The following is a 19,975-nucleotide window of genomic DNA, read 5'->3' on the forward strand; positions in this document are numbered from 1 at the left end:
TCAGGGCCAAGAAAGGAACGACTCATTTTCCCAGTGTCAAATAAGGAATTCTCTCAAGGTTGTATTGTTGCTGTTTGAGGGATGATCGAGCTATGGAGGCTGTTGTTATCAGAGATGGCTTATAAACCACGAGGGATCTAGAGTTAGGAGCTAGGAGGCAGAAGCTTTGGCGCTGAGTCCTTGTCGAGCGACGGAGTAGATCCCAAATTCCCAATCACACCAAATGGGCAGGCATCTCCAGCCGTCCATCTCCAGATCAGACCTGATGGAACATCATGTATTCCCTTCAGTTTGCCAGTGCTAGGCAACCCATATCATCAAATATCTTCACTCGTGTAGAATGCCTTTGTGCATGCTTGATGATGTACTATGCAAAAGTCTCCGGCCTCCACCACAGCTTGTGCGATCTCACTCAAGTGGACTAGGATCACAAGTGCTCACAATAACATCAGAGTATTGCTCTAGACTGTACTGTTTTTATTCACTGTTTTTTAGGGCTGTAATAAGTGGCTTCAAAACACTCAAAGTTTCACAGATGGGTCATGGTATTTTTCTACGTTATTGCAGCTGATTGGAAACATGGGAATATGGGTGAAATTTAATCAACTAATCGTTAAACTTTTTGCACAGTAAGTACAGATAGACTATTAACCACCTAGAGATATGGTTTACTAACAGTATATAGTGTCCTAAAATATACCGGAACCCAAGCTTCTCAACCAACTTCCAAGAAAGTCAAGTTTAAAAAATATCTACACTGTTAAGTTTAAATTAATAACGAAGTACATACCCAAGGTGATGTTGTTATAACTGACTTCACAAATGTCCAATTACCAAATAACTCATGCACAGAACCACTTGTGCATTTGTTATTACCAACTATGTGCTCCTACAAGTCTACAACAGCAATAAAAATAAGAACCATGTTAATAAGTAAGAATTCTTTAAATATTTTTCCTCATGTTATAAAGCCATAGAACTGAACAATTAGCAAAGCTCCAATAACAATCAAAATCCAAATGCCAAAACAATAGCACATGTTAAGATCCAGATAAGTTCGGAAAGAATCCACCTAAGCTCCCTAATCCCGTTGGAATAATCCCCATCATCTGTTCCGTTTCTGCCACTGTCCAGACAAGGACAGCCCAACGCCACCCTGTAACTACTGTTCACTCTGATAGGGGCAGTACAGTCATATTTACGGGGGTGGGTGTCTCCCGGTGCATGGTATTTTTATATGAGCGTGCTTTGGACCAAAAGGACCTGGCTGGTGCATTATAGCAAACACTAGTATATATTGCTGTTTCTGTACCCTACCCGCTCGCTCTCTCTCCCTCTACCCCTTTTCCTCTAACCTTTAGCTTTCCTTCCTCCCTCCCTCCCTCCCTCTCCTCTCATCTCCTCTTCCCCTCCTCTAACAAGAACTAGTCCCAGCCATTCAGATCCTAAGTTGCTGACCTTGCTGCTGCTTGTTGGAGATAGATTTGTTGGTTCTAAGTTGAAAGTACCATGAGTCCACCGAGTGTGATGGGGCAGTTTGGGGACACAACCTACACCAAGGTTTTTGTTGGTGGACTCGCGTGGGAAACCCAGAAGGAGACCATGAGGAAGTACTTCGAGCAGTTTGGGGAGATCCTGGAGGCTGTTGTCATCACTGACAAGAACACTGGCAGATCCAAGGGCTACGGATTTGTATGGTTCTACTCAATTCATCTCCTTTATATGCATTTAATTTCAGTAGACTTTATCAACATTTCGGCTCCCTGTTCATGTGTCACTTTTCTTTCTTTTCTGATGCAATATATAGTGTTTTCTTAATTTCAGTTAATCATGCACCCCGAATTCACATTGTAGGTTACCTTCCGGGACCCGGATGCGGCGATGAGAGCTTGCGTTGATCCCGCACCGGTGATTGACGGGAGGAGGGCTAACTGTAATCTTGCTTCCCTTGGGGTTCAAAGATCTAGGCCTCCTACTCCCCAGCATGGTTAGATATTTATCATTATTTCAGAGTAGTACAAGGCAGTATAGAAGAAACAATTAGCTTGCTTGCTTAATTGAAAGTGATTTATGAGAAATTATCGTGAGTTGAATAGAGCATATCACCTATAAGCTTTTAAAAAAGAACAATCATAATAGTTATTATAGATGCACTGCCTCTTGGATAAATTAAAAAAAGGCGTATCCAGTCCAGAGAGCTTCCGCTCTGTGCGGGGTCTGGGGAAGGGTGTTAGTGGCAAGTCTTACCCTCGCCTGTGCAATGTGAGGAGACCACGACTCAAACCCGGGACCTTCCGGTCACAGGCGGTACCTCTTGGATATTGCTAGAAATTTTATATGCACTTCCACGCATGACCACAAACTAACGACCATGATTTTATGCACTAAAGGTTCCTTCATGCCATTAGAATCAGCAAAGAGGTTAAAGAGATGGCAACAGATTGCCTAATTTTGATAAATGGCCAGCCTTAAGTGCTCAATGAGGGTATTGTGTAGGCATCCAGTAGAGAATAAAATGCTTAAATGTCTAGCTTTAACATGGTGCTACTTTAGTGTCCTAAAAACAGTGGTTTCTCTCTAAAACAGTTCATGTTAATTGGAATTGCTTTCAGTTAGAACAATAAATATATGTAGACTTAGAAGGATATATGCTGTTGGCATTACTTGTTGGAAAAGGTAGAACTGAAGATAATCAATAGTACAAAGATGTTAGTTATCCTCGAGCTAAGTGCCTTGTTTCAGATAATGTAGTATACTATTCCTAGGAGTGGATTATAAAACCTTCCAATGAAAACATAATCATATATTAATAAGGGGTAGCAACCAGAATCTTTTACTTCTATTACGTCGTCTTGCTTGCAACTGATAAACTGAAGACAGAAAGATGCAACTGCCTGTTTTTTTAATTAGTGCCTTCTCATGATAATATTAGCAAGCAATGTGGGTAAATTTGCTTCTGTTTTGCTGATGATGTTGCTACAGGAGGGGCTAGGAACTTTAGAGTGATGAAATCCTTCAGCCAGCAGGCAGGAATCCAAGGTGGACTGGGCGCAGCTTTTCCTTCTCATGCCACCTTCCCTCATTATGCCATCCCACAAGGCCTCCCCTACCATGTCTATGGGTACCTCTCTCTCTCTCTCTCTCTCTCTCTCTCTCTCTCCACACACACACACACATGTGGTCAGGATCGGGGCCCTGTGAAACTTGAAAGTCATGAGGGGTGGGGCCGTGGGGGCATCACATGCATGACATGTGCATTGTGACATGCCACCTTGGTCAATGGTGAATGGGCATGAGGCTTTTATCTTGCACGCGCCTACTCTCTCACAGACATATCCTCAGTCCCTCACACGCATAAAGTAGCCATGCGTGCTAATGGCACATGATGGCAGCACTGTCATATGCTCACTCCCGTGAACAGTAAGCATAGATGAGATAGCAACGACCTCTCTCTCTTAGAAATCAAGTAGCTCGCTCTAGCACATTAGAACGGAACAAAATTTCATAATTAATTTGTAAGGAAAAAACTAATATCCCCTTCTATCCTTCACTCTGCAGGTACTCTCCATATACCCCAGACTACGGTTATCCAACAGTAAGTACCTAATTATATTGCTAATAAGCTCTATTTACTTCACCAACAGCACAACAAAATGGTTGCTTTTATTTATTTCACCATGAATTAATTAGTGCAGTAGCATGCATGCATGTCACTGAGTGCATCAAAAGTATCTTTGCATTATGCATCATCAAAATTATGATATGATAAACAATGCACAGAAAATTACAGTGTGTAATTTTTCTGGCTAAAATATACGATTATATAACACTATGTCCACAGAAGGAAAATAAATGCATATGGCACACGATAAGAAAATAATGTAAGAATTACCCATCTTTTTTTTCCTGATGAAGCCAGAATTACCGATCATTTTAGCTTCAGCAAACTCAGACCAAAACTTGAGGGTTGGCATTCAGCTCTTGTGCGCTTAATGTACGATTCCTTTATGCTGGAAACAAGCTCTAAAAAGACTGACAGTTAGCATGCACCTTTTCTTAAAACAGAACTGCAGTAGTATGTGCCCATCAAAGAAAAACATCAAATGACGAAATATTCAGCCAAAAGCCGTTGTATTTGTGCCACTTTTTGAATGAACAAGATAAAAAAAAGTTTTGGTCACTTTTTAGCATCAAGAAATATAACGTGAAAATGCAAAGAATACAACGGCATCATCTGAAAAAATATAAAGCAAGATCATCTGCCACATGACTTCATATAAAAACTAAAGGCACATATATTAGAGCACTGCTCCTAAAAAGATTTGCCTTCTACTTAAAAAAAAAAAGATTCACCTTCTGCCTACCTTTCCTGCATAATGACAATAATATGAGCTAAATCATCTATACTATCCTTTCAAAATCATTTCCTTTCTTCAAGTTTGAGAGGAAAGAGGTAACTATCATGTAGAGTCGAATATCTGCTCGTGGATAGCCAATTGCTTTCCGGTCTTCCTCAAAACAATTTATTCTAGATGATGAAGGGCCCAGTCTCTAGTCTCTAGTCTCTACTATTGTCATGTCCACTGAAAAGCATGTACTCTCTATATTAAGCAATGGCATGAGGAATACATAGAGGTTTCTGGTCCTAGCAACTTTTATCTTACCCAGCCACACATGGTACGGGGCCTTAGTCTGTGAATCTCTAGTCAGTAGACACGTTATTAACCAAATAAGCTATAAAAACAAAAGGCAGACCCCAACCTGGACTCCTGGAGTACTGTAACAAAGCATATATATATATATATATATATATATATATATATATATATATATATTTTAAAGGTGCTTGGGTTCACACAGCGACTGCGGTACCAAGTAGGGAAAAAAACTTGATCAAGGGGAGAGACGTATCTTTAATTTTAGTCTTAAGAAGGGGGGCCCCACAACTTGGGAAACAGGCAGGAACCTCACTCGTGGCAGCCGCGGAACCATCTGCGCTGTGTCATCCAGGGAGGTGGGCACATAACCATGCAGCACCAGGGATCGAACCCTGGTGGGGAGCTCCACACCTTGCGTGCTCAACCACTGTGCTATCAGCGTCTGAACCGTACCATGTACTAGATAATACTAAGCTTTCTAAAATACCAGATACTTACAAATGGAAAGAGTGGTAGATAACAGATTTTTTTTATCATGAGCATAATATAAAATATATAAATACTTAAATTGGATTCTCTTGTCTGTTAAATAGAACTTCTACAATATATATGGAGGAGCTCAGTACCCATTTTATGGAGGAGCAGCAGCTGGCATGGTGACAGGAACAAGTCCCTTTTATCCATATTTCCAGTTTGGGCAATCAGGAAACACTACTACCAACTATACAAGTGGACAAGGCTACAACTTGCAATACCCACAAATGTTCCACTTCTCAACTGTATCTTCTACAGCTGCTGCAGCTGTGACTGGCTTTGCTCAGCAGTATGGAGGACCATTGTCACTAGCAGCAAGCCCTCAAGCCCAAGCAGGTATTTCTAGCTTCATTCTGCTTGATATCTAATTAGAAACATTATAAAAGGGATTCAAAAGTCATCTAATTGTGCATTTGTCATCCTAGCTTAATGTAGCACTTGATGCAAATTCTAAACTCACATATTGTTCTAGTAACCTACCAGCATTCATTTGTCAATCTGTCAAGTTACAATGCAAGAATGTAAAGTATTGTGCATGCAATTGAAAACAGTAGAAAGTGTGATAAAAATATGCTGCAATGTTTCGATAAGAAACTCAGTTCCCATGTTCTCAGAATTATTTGAATAATTTCTTTCTGCTAAGTTGTGATACTAATATCTTGACAGTGTGTATCCCCATTAAACAGGCATGACTATGGCACTCACAGCTCCAACGCTGCCAACTCCAACACAGGCTGCTCATCCTTACCGGTTGATTCCCTCGCACTTTGCAGTGTCCGCTGCTCCAGAGCAACCCTTGGCCTAACCATGGTCTCCCTTCTCATCGTTGCTGTACTGTCTCGTTTCCAACGTGTCGAGTCCATGCATCCATCTCTAACACCAAAAGGCACTATTGTAGATCATGTTTATCAGCCAAAGTGCTCGCCTCCATATCCCACAAGGTCATGTGGTGACTGGATATTAGCTTTAGCCCCAGGATGGGCACAAAGCTTCATGCCCCAAGGATGGGGTGTTCTAACAGACAAGTACAAACCCCAACCATTCTAACAATAGTCCAAGGAAGGACTTTATCTGGGAGAGTTAATTTCAGCCGTACCAAGACAAGGCTGTAGCTAAAGGAAACTAACAGTCAAGCATGACCCAGGGAGGGTTCATGCTGATACTAGTCAAATTGGACAACTGACAGCTAAATAACTGATTGAACTAGCATGCCACTCCCACATTTCATCAGTAGAATCCCAACTGTACCTAGCTTAGGCATGGCATTTCTTGTTGAAGCATGAACCATTAGCAAAACCTACCCTTCTATAGTCCTGCTGTTACCTAGACCAAATGCATTTGATATATGACCAGCGACTGCCTGTGTAACCAACTCATCTTTTCTTTGCAAATGATTAGATGCACCAACTAACATTTTATTTGATCTTTCAGTTGATAGCTTGCATCTAGGTGGTCAAGGCTCTAAGGAGAGCCTGTGCCCCTAATCAGACACAGGTTCAGAGTAGTGCTAATGTTTGTTTTTAGCACTTGGCACTACCTCCTGTCACTCCAAACACAGTATTGGGGACTCCAAAGAAGGCTTTGGAGTAACCAAGCACTACTGTGTAACTCATTAACACAATCGACCCAAAGATAAATTTTTATTGTCTTGGGTCACCCCACTCATGTAGATGCCATTACTTCTCAGTGTCACTACCATGGTTAGGTCCAGGCCCCACCTCCCCCTCCCCCTTCTCTCTCTCTCTCTCTCTCTCTCTCTCTCTCTCTCTGCACAGTGCAGACCTTAGTGCTCTTTAATCTATTATTACCAGGCATGGTGGTTGTAATAATAAAGTAGCACTATGCTACTCGTAGGACATGAAGAACTATTTGTTATTCCACCCTTCATATGTACTTAATATCCTGTCCATTTCAGTTCAGTAGTTGGTACTTATTTCCAACCATTGTAGTGCACCATATAATGTTGTGTAATATATGTCCACTGTACTGCACATTTCTTAGTCATATGTCGTTCAGTTGCATATGTTCCAGTTGAACGTAATATTGCATATGTGAAAGTATGCCTTTGAAAGCATTTACTTTCATATAATGGGATAACACTAGTAAGGCTTAGAATCTTGAGGTAACACCCCCACCCAATAGCATTTTAGTTGAATAAATTCCAATAGTTGGGGAAGCTAGCATTTTCGTAACACATTCTACTGAACAAAAAATAAGACACTACAAAGCTTTATAGTAATGTCTAGAGATTCTAGTACTAGGCTGCTAGTAGTACAAGCAACATCCCTCTAGAGTTTTAGGAGTTCTACAATAAACCATGCCTCCAGGTTGTCATGTTCATACTGCCATGATCATTAAATATGCATGTTTAACTGAAACAAAATATAAACAAACAGTTTACCTGGCCTCTGCAGTTCTATATGCAGAATTGAAGATGAAGATAATGAACAGTTTATGATAACTACATTCCAAGCAAACATGTCATGACATTTTAGACCGATGTCCTAGCCAAATATCAAAATAGGACATCATCAGTGTGAAACTACAGAAGAATTTTGTCCCTTTTTGTTTTTGGAAGGGACAGTGATGAACAGATTCAGTTTACGATTAAGAAAAATATGTAAAAACAATACAGCATTTGACCTAATAATCCTGCAAAGGCATTGTAATTTCCCATAATAAAAGAGATCCTGGAAAAACTTACCTAGTGATCTTGCAGTTGAAAAAACATTAGTATGGGAGCAATGACTAACATGAAAACATTTCGTCCAATGTGCTACCTACTAACACGTATATGAAAATGTCCAGTCAAAGAATATTGGGGGAAAAAAAAGAAAGCTATCAAGCTTTCATGAACATGTACTCAGGAATTTAGACATTGGAACAAGCTGCTTCTTAACAAGCAAACAGCTCAGAACAGTAGTTGCATTGGTACTTTGGTAGCTTACATATAGCACGACAGCCTAAACTTCAAACACTTGCACATCCATATCACATTTAAGAAAAAGAAGCATGTCTAGTGCAAATGGGTAGCCCATTAAGGGACAATGGTCTGCGACAAACTGGAAGTATGCAAAAGCTCATGCCACAAGCACTAACATAAAGTCAGCTATGACATAACTTCATGGTAGAGATGAAGTCCAAGACCAAGACGTGCACAAGCACGACGAAAAGCCATAGCTTCTGCCTTCTGTACGGGATCACCATAGCTTGTATCATCAACAGAAGCAGTTCCAGTGGCCTCTCTATAGATCTGATAGAGAGAACAGAGAGAGCAGGCAACATTGTCAATACACTCTTTATGTTAGTTCTGGTCATATATTATATGTTAAACAAAACTACTACGCAGAGAAACTGTCAACTAGTTAACAGTTCACCATTAATGGCTACTGCAGTAAAACGACAATGGGATGAGTTTACATTGACTATGGAATACTGAGGATCATCACATTGTCATGCATGTGTAAAATATTAATTTTGTTTCTCTAGCAACTTGAGTTTGTTTACTGATGTTTCAACTATGTACTATCGTTAAAAAAAATCATGAACAACAAGAATATATCTTATCTCCTGAAATAAGGAAGTAAGCACCAAATGGATCCATTTTCTTCAAATGAGGAGACCTCTGTTTGCATCTTTCATTACCAAAACTCCGAAAGAGCAGAATGCTCTTTGGCATAGACAAACAGGACAGGCATGGCCAGCTTGCAGAAGTACCATAATAATTAACAAGTAGCAACAAAACCAATTTGTCCATAAAACAAATATCTGCCAACAGAGAGGAAACTAGTGGATCTAAATAATAGCATGCTATGCAATACAAAACTTGCAAAATTAAAACTGCAAAAATTATGATAAAGAAACCCACAAATCATCATCAATTAAATTAAGCGTCAACAGAAGAGGACTGGTAGACACTAGCATACAGAAAAGAAAGTTTCAAAATAACAGCTGGGAACTGACAAATCAAACTGGTAAACAACAGTTTCAAATAGTCACGGTTAACCAGAACATTGTCGAAAACAAATGAAAGCAGACTTATTATTTGCCAAAACCTAAATGTAAGCCATAAGACCATACAAATTTTCAGGCCTCGGAATAACCTTTTAGTTATAGAGATCAATCATTTATGTAAAAAAGCATTTCCTGGAAGAGAAGAGGTACCTCTGCATCAATCCCATGAAGAGTCACTCGATAGACAACGGATACTGATTTCCCATCAGATGAGTAAACAATGCTGCGGACCTCACCCGACCACTCTGTAATGGATTGCAAAATGATAGAAGATAGAACAAGAAAAGTAACTCCCTGACAGTTCAACCCCTCTGAACTTAAACCATAAAAAAAGAGGGAAACAAATATCCTAATGATGATGAGAAGTTTACCTGGAGCATGTATGTTAAGAATTTTGTTCACAATGTGCCTGCAAGAGGTATCAGAAGTGAGATCACAAGGATATATATATTAAAGGAATAAAAACGAAATGGGATCAAATGATCCATATATTGATGAATCCAGCATTCTTTCCTCTAAATAAAATGTCCATGGTGCAAAAAACCAAAGTAGTTATTAACCGTAAACCATAAAGAAGCTCTGACTCTCAGATTGCAAAGGAGGGCCTGTTGTCAATAGATAAAAATGCCAAAATTGTGAAATTCTCTTTAATTAAATCTGATTAGAGATTCAGTTTATTTTTTGTTTGTCAAATGCTCAGTCCATGACAGCTCCCATAGAATTGTGCTGCAGGAGCAACCACTTCAATTAGAAAGCCCATAGACTGGGTTTATGTTCTATTGGAGTGTGACAACTTTCGTCCTAACTACCTCTTGCAGGCACATTGTGAACAAAATTCTCAACATACATGCTCCAGGTAAACTTCTCGTCATCATTAGGATATTTGTTTGCCCTCTTTTTTGATGGCATAAGTTCAGAGAGGTTGAACTGTCAGGGAGTTACTTTTCTTGTTCTACTTCAATCATTTTGCAATCCATTACAGAGCGGTCGGGTGAGGTCCGCAGCATTGTTTACTCATCTGATGGCAAATCAGTATCTGTTGTCTATCGAGTGACTCTTTATTGATCAATCAGAGGTTAACAAATCATCAGTTCCATCTTTGGGAACACATAACAACGCTGAAGGCATGAACCAATAATAAAACAAAATATTGCTCTTACTATTTTACTAAAATCTCGCTTCAGAGAGCTGCGTAATATATATAACGTGCTTATTTTCGAAGAACCTACCCATCGACTCCCTCTCTCCTTAAAATATTTTGATTATCGAAACCAAGACGCCTACTCATAAACCCACTCATGGACCCAGTATCTTACTCAAATGTAACCTAATATTTACACATAAATCTGCAAGACATAATCTGGTTAAATGAGCACAAATGTCCGAACTGTTCCAATCGTTCGCAGCATTGGAAGATAGAAGCAAAGGTTGGTTCCTTGGGTGATCGCTACCGATCGGGTGAGTGACTTACCATGGGACGTACTTGATGGCGAAGCCATTATCCTCGACGCGGGTCTTCACGAGGGAGTCCGGAACCCTCTTCCCGAGCTCCTTGAGCACCTCGGCGAGCGGCTTGCCGATGCCCTCGGTGGGGGCGGCAACCTCGCCGCCGCCGAACTCGGTCTCGTCCTCCGACGGAAGCTCCGGTTCCTGCGTCCGATGAGACGCGCAGGCCTTTGCGGCGAAGGGGCGCGCGAGGCGAGAGGTGGGCGCAAGGCGGAGGAGGCGGGTTAGGGCACCGGGAGCCATGGCGAGGACCGGGCGGAGTCTCGGGGCCTTTGGGGGAAAACGAAGGAGGGGTTTGGTTGGGTTTTGCAATTGGAGAGTCGCCGTCGCGTTCGTCACTTCGTCCGAAGCACGATGACAATGTGCACCTTGACCGTTCGGGTTCATCCATCCATTTGAAAATAGTATTCCCTCCGTTGCAAATAAGCCTGGGCAAAATACCCGATATCCATTACCCGTACCCAAATTATCCGAACCTAGACCCAAATTACCCGAACCTGAGGTACCCGATACCAAATTCGGATAGCGATTTTGATTACCCGAAATTAGTTTGGGTAATTCGGGTAATATCCCCCGATACCCAAACTACCCGAACTACCCAAAGATTTGTTTTTGTCTTTGTATTTATCATGTGTTGTTAGCTGAACCATTTAACTTATCACTTTATTAGAATATAATTCTCTCTATTTGAATGAGTGACTGTAATATATTATTCACTACAAATTGCTATTGAAATTCTATACAAATTGCTGCTGAAATTATGTATAGATCGCTACTAAAATTTAGTATAGTTTGTTGTTTTCTGTAAATTTGGGTATATCGGGTAATACCCGAACCTGAACCCGAATTATCGGGTACCCGAATTTGCGGGTAGTGTTTTTCGGGGGTAATATCGGGTAGCAATTTTCATTACCCGAATTTTAAATTACTCGAATTACCCGACCCGAAAAAATCGGGTAACCCGAACGCTCAGGCTTAGTTGCAAATGAGTCGTCGTTTTGACTTTTTTCGTCACGGAAGGTATAAAAAAATCAAAGTGCATCAAATGGAACGGAGGGAGTAATATATAAGACGGGAATTTTGAATTTTTTTTTGCTAGGCGAGGCAAGAAGTTTGAATTGTTTCTTTAATTATTTTGAATTAAAAACGAAATATTTTAATTGTGAACTACTCATTTTATTTTAAATTAAAAGACATTTTAGTTTTTCTATATACATATCAAATACTATGTCTAAATATATAGTAAAAGCGATTGTATCTAAAAAAAGGCTTATAATTAGGAAAGAAGGGGATATTGAACTTCGCACCGTTCTTAATGAATAGATTGAACTGTTGTAATTTGTTTGCTTCTTCTCTTCTATAATGGAACAAAAGTCAGAAACAAATGAGGAAACCACAAGTTGTATAAATTTTCATTTTACCATGATACCCTTCTGAAAAGGTCCTAATGGCTAGAGGGGGGTGAATAGCCTATTAAAAAAAATTCTACAACAACATTTAACAAGCCGGTTAGACAATTATGAGGCAAAGCGAGTGTTGCGCTAGCCTACTAAAAATGCAAGCCTCCTACCATAATTCTAGTTTATGTAGTTTCAATCCACACAATAACTATGTCACTACACTAAGTTAGTGTGCTCTCAAAAGGCTAACTAAAGAGTCACACTAACCAAACTAATAAGCTCTCACAACTAGCTACACTAAAAAGCTTAACAACTAGTTTGCGGTAATGTAGATAGTGAGCGAGATAGTTATACCGCCGTGTCGAGGAGTGAACCAATCAATCACAAGGATGAATACCAATGAAAACCAATTACCTCGGAATCAAATGATGAACACAATGATTTTTACCAATGTTCACTTGCTTGCCGGCAAGCTACTCCTCATTGTGACGATTCACTCACTTGGAGGTTCACGCGCTAATTGGCATCACATGCCAAACCCTCTGAAAGCATCTAGGCCCCTAGTTAGGTTTCAGTGATTAATGACAATACGCGTTTACTATTACTAACGTATGTTTTACAGAGGCAATTAAGTTAGGTCATGGTAATGGAGATCGATTGTGCTATCATGGTGGTCATACCCCTACGATGAAAATCATTTCGGTTTTCAAAGGATGGACAATAAGGTTAAGGATGAACTAGTTCTAAGTGTCGATTGGAGTTGAAAAGACACTTAGAATAGTTTAGGACTTTATTTTTCCTTTGGCCATACTATTAAGGGGGGTATGGATGGATAACTTGATCTAGGTGAGTCTAGTGGGTCAGGTATGATGCACACTTGCTAAACCTAGCACTAGGTAGCTCCTAAAAAACCCTTAGATCCATTGGAGCAAACTTCATTCACGTATGATCGAAAGTTGGAAGTGAATGGAGGATTAAATACTGATCGGACGCTGGCTTCGGTGTGACCGGACGTTGACGCAGAGTCCGGTCAGTTCATTTGATCAAGGTAAAGTCATATAAAAGTGATCGGTCGCTGAGAGGTGAAGTGACCGGACACTGAGGGCCAGCGTCCGATCGACTCCAGTAAGGTTCCAGAGAGGAAAAATCACGACCGGACGCTGGCCAACGTCCGGTCACACTTTAAACACTAGAATTCGAAGTGATCTGATCGACGCGTCCAGTCAACATGACAGGGCGTCCGGTCACCCCACAGAGACACATAACGGTTCATTTTTCAGCCCATGTTATAAATACTTCCTCCATTCGTGTGTGGGGTTACTTTTGCTCATTTCAACAGCTGGAAAACACCTTTGAGAGTGTTAAGAAGAGCAAGATCCTAGTGAGGTGATTGAGATTTGAGAATCCCAAAGAGAGCCCTTATTAGTGAGATCAAGAGTAGCAAAGTGTGCATCCACTCTTCTCATTAGGCTTGTCGTGGTCAAGTGAGAGTTCGTGCTTGTTACTCTTGGTGATCGTCATCACCTAGATGGCTTGGTGGTGATTGGGAGCTTGGTGATCATCCGGCGGAGCTTGTGGATGACCCAACTTAAGTTATGAGCGGTTGTGGGTGATTCACCGCGACGGAGTATCGAAGAATCAACCCGTAGAGAGCACTTGATCCTTGCGCGGATCAAGGGGGAGCTACACCCTTGCGTGGGTGCTCCAACGAGGACTAGTGGGGAGTGGCGACTCTCCGATACCTTGGCAAAACATCACTGCGTTCCGCCTTCTCTCTTTACTTTGAGCATTTATTTTGAGCAATTCAATACTTGTCCTTACATTCATATAATTGTCATGCTAGAGTAGGATTAGAACTTAGGTTGTAAGACTTTTTGTGCGATAGAATATTAGAAACACTTTCTAGGCACAAGGAGTTAATTGGGCTAATAATAGGATTTAATTATTGCAAAAAATTTAGAATTAGCCCAATTCATCCCTCCTCTTGGGCATCTTGATCCTTTCACCCTCAATAAGGTGCCACACAACCAATACAAGATAAGGATCACACAAGCCACGAGCAATCCACTAGAGTATCTTTTGGCTCTTCGTTGGGGAAAGGTTAAAAACCCCTCACAATCACCACAATCGGAGTCGAAGACAATCACCAACCTACTCTCAATGATCCTCGCTGCTCCAAGCCGTCTAGGTGGTGGCAACCACCAAGAGTAACAAGTGAATCCCGCAGCGAAACACGAACACCAAGTGCCTCTAGATGTAAACATTTAAGCAATGCACTTGGATTCTCTCCTAATCTCACAAAGATGATGAATCAATGATGAAGATGGGTGGGAGGGCTTTGGCTAAGCTCACAAGGTTGCTATGTCAATACAAATGGCCAAGAGAGTGAGCTTGAGTCGGCTATGGGGCTTAAATAGAAGCCTCTAGAAAATAGAGTCGTTGTACCCCTTCACTGGGCACAACACGGGGTGACCAAACGCTCCGGTCATATTGACCGGATGTTGAACCTCAGTGTCCGGTCACGCAATGCGTGCCACGTGTCCCCTGTCTTCAAATACTGAGCGCTCAATCTCAATGGTCAAGTGATAATAGGACGCAGCAGCTCAAAGTGACCGGACGCTGAACCCCAACGTCCGATCATTTCCAGTAAGCATCCAAAGACGACTTTTCATGTCCGGTCATGCTTGACCGGACACAGCCAGCGTTCGGTCACTCGGTGACTCCTCTGTGTGCTGCCACGTCAACAGGACTAGACGCAACCTTTCAGTGTCCGTTCAGTTTGTGACCCAACATCTGGTCAGAGACTGACGCTGCGCGCCCTCTGCTGCCACTGACCGGACGCGCTGGTCCAACCAAGACCAGCGTCCGATCACTTACAGTGACATCCATCTTTTCTATCTAGGGCGCCGGTGGCACCGTCGGACTGTCCGCACTGTACGGGCGAACACTCCACCGGTGAAGTTCCTAACTCTTGCTCAAATATGCCAACCACCAAGTGTATCACCTTGTGCACATGTGTTAGCATATTTTCATAAATATTTTCAAGGGTGTTAGCACTCCACTAGATCCTAAATGCATATGCAATGAGTTAGAGCATCTAGTGGTACTTTGATAACCTCATTTCGATACGAGTTTCACCCTTCTTAATAGTACGGCTATCAAACCTAAATATGATCACACTCTCTAAGCGTCTTGATCAACAAAAGAAAATAGCTCCTACCATTTATACCTTTGCCTTGAGTCTTTTGTTTTTCTCTTTCTTCTTTTCAAGTCTAAGCGCTTGATCATCACCATGGCATCACTATCATCATGTCATGGTCTTTATTTGCTTCATCATTTGGAATGTACTACCTATCTCATGATCACTTGATAAACTAGGTTAGCACTTAGAGTTTCATCAATTCACCAAAACCAAACTAGAGCTTTCAATCTCTCCCTTTTTGGTAATTGATGACAACCCTTTCACAAAGATATAAATTAAAATTCAAATGAATCTATGTTGCTTGCCCAAGCATATTTACCATGTGTAAAAGGATATGGACAAGTTTCATAAACCCCAAATAGTAGCAATTGCTCCTCCTACATATGTGCTAAGAGTTTAGATTGTAGCTTGCACATATGCTTAGATAGGAAATATAGAAGACAATGTCTATCAAATGATTCTAAGGTATAAAAGATGAACCTTTGAAGCGTGATACCAATCGAAGTGCACCATTATACCATCCTTAGCACCATGGTTAGCTCGATACCACTTGGAAACACTTGGAAATGAAATCACTAGATAAACTTATGCATGCTAGATTTTTATTTCATCATTCAAACCTATAACTAGCATACACCACACAAGCATGAATATTGAAATTTAAAACTTGTGATATGCAAGCAAACATATGAAATGCACATTCAAATGCATCATACAAGTTTATGAGCTTGCTTCCCCTACTTGTGTGCTTAAAATTTTAATTGATCCCTTTCCTTTGTCATATCTCTTGCCATATCTCTCCCCCTATGTCAAGTTCTCCCCCTATCACTTATATCTTTATTTCTTTCTTTCTTTGTTGTCTTTTCACCATCTTAGGATGTTAATATATTTGTTTTTCTCTCCATGTACTAATATCACTAATATTTTTGTTTTTCTTCCCCTTTGTCATCAATGACCACAAAGGTTCAAAAAGTAGATAGGTTAAGATTATCAAGTTCAATCGATGGGGTGAGGAGCATTTTCCCAAATTTGGTTCAATCTAGAATACTTGCCAAAGACATTTAACTCGGTTTGATCCAAGGACAAGCTTCTTCACACCTCCGAATAAGGGTTATCTTGTACCAAGTTGAGTTAAACACTTAGAACTCATTTTCTAGATTAAACACTAGGTTTACAAGCCTATAAACATATCATAAGCTACCACTAGATCAAGTCAAGTATAGAAGCAATAGTGGTACCATACAAACATCAAATTCATTTGATTTTCATGAATGAGCCTATTAAAATTGAGAGATGACTAGATGCACGAATCATGTCCTTAGCAAGGATGTATGCCATGCCAATCAACTTTTACCTTGGATTGCTTGAAAGAGAGACATGTCATATAAGTAGGGGTGCATCAACACATATTTGAGAAATCCAATATGTTCAATTCATTCCTTAGCTTGCAAAACCTTTTCTCATCCAATGGCTTAGTGAATATATTGGCAAGTTGATCTTCGGTGCCTACACTCTCAATGCAAATATCCCTTTTTTGTTGGTGATCTCTTATGAAATGGTGGCGGATGTCAATATGCTTTGTTCTTGCATGTTAAACCGGATTGTTGGTCAACTTGATGGCACTCTCATTATCACATAGCAATGGCACTTTCTTGAACTTGATTCCAAAGTCACTCAAGGTGGCCTTCATCCAAAGTATTTGTGCACAACAACTATCGGCGGATATGTATTCGGCTTCGGCGATTGATAATGCAATACTATTTTGCTTCTTTGATGGTCATGAAACAAGTGATCTTCCTAACAATTGACATGTGCCCGAGGTGCTCTTTCTTTCAACCTTGCATCCTGCATAATCCGAGTCAGAGTAACTAACTAGCTCAAACTTTGCTCCTTTAGGATACCATAAACCAACATTTGGTGTATGCTTCAAGTACCTCAATATTCTCTTTATAGCCTTCAAATGACTTTCTCTTGGTAAGGCTTGAAATCTTACACACACGCATATACTAAACATGACATCCGGCCTTGATGCGGTCACATAGAGTGGACTTCCAATCATAGACCGATACAATTTTTGATCCACCATATTTTCACTTGCATCACTATCTAAGTTGCTATTTATTCCTATTGGTGTACTAATGGCTTTACTATCACTCATGCCAAACTTCTTGATCATGTCCTTGATATACTTGCATTGACTCACAAATGTACCATTCTTCAATTGCTTGATTTGAAGACCAAGGAAGTAACTCAACTCTACAATCATGGATATCTCAAAGTCATTAGCCACCATCTTTCTAAACTCATCACAAAATTCTTGATTGGTTGATCCAAATATGATGTCATCAACATAGATTTACAACATAAACAAGTCTTTGCCAATCTTCTTGATGAAAAGAGTGGTGTTAACTTTGCCCATCATGAACCCTTTAGAGAGTAGAAAATCTCTCAATCTCTCATACCATGCTCTAGGTGCTTGCTTCAAGCCATATAATGTCTTTTTCAATTTATACACATGGTTGGGCTTCTTGTCATCTTCAAAACTAGGAGGTTGCTTAACATATCCTTCTTCATTGATGTAACCATTGAGAAATATACTCTTAACATCTATTTAATAGAGTTTGATGTTGTGGGCATAAGCATAGGCTAGCAAGATTCTAATTGCTTCCAATCTAGCAACCAGGGCATATGTTTCTCTAAAGTCAAGACCTTTAACTTGTGTATAGCCTTGTGCTACCAATCTTGCTTTGTTCCTTACTACTATCCCATCTTAATTTTGCTTGTTTCTAAAGACCCATTTGGTTCCAATCACATTGTGTCCCTTTGGTCTTTCTACCAATTCCCACACTTGATTTCTTGTGAAATTATTCAATTCTTCATGTATAGTATTCACCTAATTAATATCCTTTAATACTTCATCTATCTTCTTTGGTTCAATGGATGACACAAATGAGAAGTGCTCATAAAATGAAGCCAATCTTGATCTAGTTTGCACACCTCTTGAAATATCGCCAATGATAATGTCCAATGGATGATCCTGTGCAATATTGGTTGATTGGAGGATTGGAACTTGATTGCTTGCACTTGCTTGATCATTGGGTTGAGATGATGTACTAGCCACTTAATCTTGTTCATTGTCATGAGAGCCACTTGTACTAGATTGATTTGTATCATCTTGCATATTTGAGTTAGAGAGCACTTGCACCCAGATAAAAGAGATCATCTAACAAAGTGTCCAAGAGCTAAAACTAGGACCAACTGTCAAGTTCACATGGGACTTATAATGGACAAGAATAAGGGAAATTATAAAGTGACTGATCTGTTTTTGGAACACAATCATACCCTTCAGCTACCACAAACCTCACACTTGATGGCGTCCTAAAGGAAAATTTCAGAGTTACAAGGTTTTGAAATTGAGACGGCTGACGATGCTGGAATTGGGCCCAAAGCTGCTCATGAGTTGCCTTGCATCCAAGTTGGTGGCTCAGTTAATCTCAGTTACACTCTTCAAGACCACAAGAACTATTTACGGGGCAAGCGGCAACGAGAGATGGCATATGGTCAAGCAAGAAGCATGCTTATGTATTTTTAGGAAAAAATTACCGAGAACCCATCATTTCAATATGCACTATAGATGGATCGGGAAGAACATATTACAAACATATTCTGGGTTGATGCTAAAATGCTCACTGACTATGCATAGTTTGGTGATGTTGTCAGTTTTGATACTACCTTTGGTACAAACAAGGAGAGTAGGCCTTTTTGGCGTATTTGTTGGGTTCAACCATTTTAGAGAAACAGTGGTTTTTGGTGCTGTTCTCATGTATGACAAGACATTTGAATCCTTCAAGTAGCTATTTGAGACCTTCTTGAGAGCCCATAATGGCAAGCAACCTAAAACAATATATACCGATCAAGATTATGCAATGGGAAAAGCAGTTAAGGAAGTTTTTTTAGAAGCATGAGATGGTCTATGCACTTTTCACATTATGTAGAATGCTGTCAAGCATCTAGCTGAACCAAATGATGAGGAATCAGGTGCATCTCCTAAACAGAAAGTAGAAGACAACAATAAAGAACCAAGTATTCTCTTTGATTTTAGTACGTATATGTATGAGTATGAAGATGAAGCAACATTTGAAGATGCATTTAACATCATGAGGTCAAAGGCGAAAAAGCAAACTTAGCTGGATAGTATATACAAGGTAAGAGAAAAATGGGCCGAATGTTACATGAAGGATGTGTTCACATTAGGGCTGAGAAGTACACAACTCGGTGAGAGTTTAAATAGTGACCTGAAGCGACATTTCAAATCTGATTTTGATATAATCCAATTTCTTAAGCATTTTGAAAGGGTTGTGGAATATAAAAGAAAGAAAGAACTGCAAACTGAATTTGAATCAAGAAAAAAATTACCTAGAATCAAAATGAGGACACCTATGTTAATCCAAGCTAGCAAGTTGTACACACCACATATTTTTGAAGCTTTTCAAGGTGAGTATGAGAGGTCAATGGTAGCATGCACCACAACATTAGAATGCAAAAATGAATATCTTGTAGCAATTGGGAGTCTTGATGAAAATTTTACCTTTGAGGAGTACAAAGTTAATGGTGATCCTTTAAAGCAAACCAGTACATGCATTTGATTATTTGGTTCTCTT

The 19,975-nt window shown here is 40.1% G+C and overlaps 2 protein-coding genes across 3 annotated transcripts; one reads left to right on the forward strand and one right to left on the reverse strand.

Annotated features, from left to right (window-relative positions):
- The first annotated feature begins 1,359 nt into the window (after positions 1-1,359).
- LOC136453730 (uncharacterized) lies at positions 1,360-7,195 on the forward strand. 2 transcript variants are annotated; one of them, XM_066454288.1, is made up of 6 exons: positions 1,360-1,692; positions 1,855-1,987; positions 2,983-3,121; positions 3,559-3,595; positions 5,252-5,528; positions 5,859-7,195. In XM_066454288.1, the coding sequence occupies exons 1-6, from the start codon at positions 1,510-1,512 to the stop codon at positions 5,882-5,884; spliced, it is 795 nt and encodes a 264-aa protein (XP_066310385.1). In that variant the 5' UTR covers positions 1,360-1,509; the 3' UTR covers positions 5,885-7,195. The 2 variants fall into 2 exon arrangements, with proteins under 2 accessions (XP_066310385.1, XP_066310384.1); XM_066454287.1 differs by having other exon boundaries at positions 5,879-7,195.
- Positions 7,196-8,039: 844 nt separating this feature from the next.
- Positions 8,040-11,057, reverse strand: LOC136453731 (DNA repair RAD52-like protein 1, mitochondrial). The gene is made up of 4 exons (XM_066454289.1): positions 10,678-11,057; positions 9,578-9,615; positions 9,357-9,451; positions 8,040-8,445 (listed from the first exon to the last, which is right to left on the reverse strand). The coding sequence occupies exons 1-4, from the start codon at positions 10,953-10,955 to the stop codon at positions 8,302-8,304; spliced, it is 555 nt and encodes a 184-aa protein (XP_066310386.1). The 5' UTR covers positions 10,956-11,057; the 3' UTR covers positions 8,040-8,301.
- Positions 11,058-19,975: the final 8,918 nt, after the last annotated feature.

The sequence above is a fragment of the Miscanthus floridulus genome, chromosome 5 (assembly GCF_019320115.1).
Source record: "Miscanthus floridulus cultivar M001 chromosome 5, ASM1932011v1, whole genome shotgun sequence".
Classification (NCBI taxonomy): domain Eukaryota; kingdom Viridiplantae; phylum Streptophyta; class Magnoliopsida; order Poales; family Poaceae; genus Miscanthus; species Miscanthus floridulus.